Here is a 2,805-nt window from a genome sequence, read left to right on the forward strand (position 1 = left end):
GTAATGAACAGGGCGGTCCACTCTGGTGGTGTACTTGACCATCCAGTTCCACCTGATGCTCAGATGCTTTTTTCTCAAGCTCAGACAGTAGTTCTTGACACACAGCAGCTTTCAGGCTGTTCTTTTTGACCCTCTGAATGCTCAAAACCAGAGCAAGTACAGAAATAGCACATGTGAGAGTTGCAAAGATATCCTGAACTCCCCGTCAACTGGTTGGACTTGAACCTTGCAAGACTGCACGTTATAAAGATCTTTTTTTCTTAAATTCACAGCTCCTCTACATTTACAATTTTGTCAAAATTATTATAAAACATTTATTGACAGTAGCAATAAACACAACAAATTTCTGTAAACAGAAATTAAAGCGGAAAATGGCTTTAAGTCATCTTTGACCAGCCAGCTGTACAAATGCTTAAGAAAAGCAGCAGTCAGGGAGGTTGGGTTTGGATGAATCCACGCTGAATTCAGGAGATGTCATGCCTTATTAGATCACCAAAATAAGCTGTTATTGTCTTCAGTTTGTTATTGAGAAAATTTTGTTCTATTTCAACTTTCCCTCCTGGCCCTGCCAAGGAAGCCACCTGAAAAACAAAAGAACAAAAACCAAATCAATCAATGCACCGGACATGAGGCAAAACCCCAAGCCTTTTATTGACATGAAATATAACAAAAAACACATCGTTGGCTCTGGTTAATACTGGTGACATTGTTCCTTGGCACCTAATGCCTCTGGTCTTCTTCCCCTGTCTCCTTTTACTCACAGCAGTGGTTTGTGTCTTTCTTACTTCTGAAAAATCCCCCTCACCCTAAGCCATGAAAATAAAAGGACTTCAGAACTAGAGAGAAATTGTTTCACATGCCATGCTGAGGCAAGAGTTGCTAGACTTTGGTTTGCAGGGCACTTGGCATTTAGGACACCCAGCTGTGGCAAAAGCAAGCTGTAAACTGGGATCGGTAGGTATCAAAAACCCAAGTTTTGGGAGAAGGGTAAAACCAAACACTGAAATTAGGAAGCATACAGATAGCACTGAAGGGGGGCACGGAACTCAAAACCCAAACAGGCAGAGAAGTTAGCAAAAAACAGGTACAGTTTTTTGTTGTTGCTATTGCAAAAAGAAAAATAAAATTAAAAGCTGTTGTGTGCAGCGGCGTCTGAGGCAGCGCTGGGGGCGCGGCTGCTGGCAGCTGAGTAACTGCAGGCAGGGACAGCCCGTCAGGCAGCGTTGGTCCCAGCGCTCATGTCTATGATCACTGGAGTGAGAATTTCACCCTCCATGCTCTGTTGACTGAGCCCGGTGAACACCTTTAACGCTTAATGATTACAGACAATGTTTTGCAGCAGCGGACTTTGAATTTTGGACTGGAGCATGCAATACTCTCTCCTCTCCCCCTCCTCCACATGACGCCTAGTACCACGCCTTGGAGGGACAACAGCCGTACAGGCTACAGATTTCTCAGCAGGGCAGGCTGCACAGAAGGAAGAGAACACCACCAAAATTGAGTGTTGGCTGCTTTTTCCCCTCACCCCAAGGACCCCAAGGACTTGCGCTGCAGTGGGTCCTTGCTCCACAGTCAGTTGTGCTCCATGCTGCTGTTTTCCCTCCTGCTGCCGGAAAACTGTTTCTATAGTTCCCTGGGCAGGGGAACTTCCCTGGCAGACAAAGTGATCAAGGTCTAGAAGCCTGCAGCAGATTTTACTTTAAACCAAGGAGTACATGATGTTAGCTGCTGAAACTTAAAAGTTCAGGTTGTGTTACTAACACTTCTAAAGTCCTTTGAGACTTGACTCTGTAGCACAGTTTTAAACAGAAACATGCTGAACTTCCTCTATTTTACTGTAAGTAAAAAAACCAGCCTGCTATCAAAGAGGAAATAAAAGATTAATCTAAATTATACTTTGAACCTTTACTGACTTGCCTAGAAAATTACCACACTTATCTAAATCAAGCAGCTACTTTTCTGTTTGGTTTACTTTTCTTTCCCTCTCCCTTTTCATTTTTTCGTTTCTGCAGACAAAAACAAAAGCTTGGGGAGTTTCTTTATCCTTCAATTTAATGGTAATAGGAAAAAAATCTCCACGTTCTTGTCAAAGAGGAACCTGTCACTTAAGTAAAAAAACAGAAGCTGTCTGACTTATAAATAGCACAAGAATCTGAAATTGGCAAGTGATCAGGAATGTTAATTTTACAACTTATCTCTCCTTACTGGAAATCCTAAAAGCAGTTAACACTGTGGGGCAATCCCTACTTTTTTCTAGGAAGACATTAAGTTTTTACTTTTAATTTCTTAAGAACAAAAGCTGGATTCTTCCTTCCAAAAAGCGTTAGAGGTTTTGCACTTTATAGTTAGTGTTGTTTAAATATTCTAAAATGTTAATTAGATTAATCAAATTAATATAAGAATATTGAAATTACTATCTCAGGGTTACGTGCTCCTCCTTTCAGGGCACAATTTCTGTCACTAGCATATCTAAGTACGCCCAATGCATTGATATTAAACACAAGTGTTCACTAAATATTTATCTTCGAAGACTAAGTAAAGAAAAACACTTTATCGGCAACACAGGCAAATGCTGGTCCTCCACTGAGGGGTGGCATCCACTGAAGGACACCTGAGAAGTTATATACACTGCATCTAGCTTTCAAGTCTCTTAAGTGTTAAATCCAGGATTTCTCAGACTTAATTTCAAATGACTACCAAAAGTATTAGATAAACCCAATGGTGACAAAAATCTAAGGAGAACACATGGGTGTAAGCTCTGCAGGGACAGATCCAGCACTGCACACTCCTTAACACCCTCCCCCC

At 41.4% G+C, this 2,805-nt stretch overlaps 1 protein-coding gene across 1 annotated transcript in view; it reads right to left on the reverse strand.

Moving 5' to 3' along the window:
- Positions 1 to 295: 295 nt before the first annotated feature.
- LOC104524517 (trimethylguanosine synthase-like) overlaps positions 296 to 2,805 on the reverse strand; it is an 11,146-nt gene continuing 8,636 nt past the window's right edge. The window contains exon 3 of the mRNA XM_010167432.2: positions 296 to 581. Within this exon, the coding sequence (XP_010165734.2) occupies positions 465 to 581 (117 nt within the window). The 3' untranslated portion in view covers positions 296 to 464. The remainder of the gene's footprint in view (positions 582 to 2,805) is intronic.

Source organism: Antrostomus carolinensis, unplaced genomic scaffold (genome assembly GCF_000700745.2).
Source record: "Antrostomus carolinensis isolate BGI_N321 unplaced genomic scaffold, ASM70074v2 scaffold48324, whole genome shotgun sequence".
Taxonomy (NCBI): domain Eukaryota; kingdom Metazoa; phylum Chordata; class Aves; order Caprimulgiformes; family Caprimulgidae; genus Antrostomus; species Antrostomus carolinensis.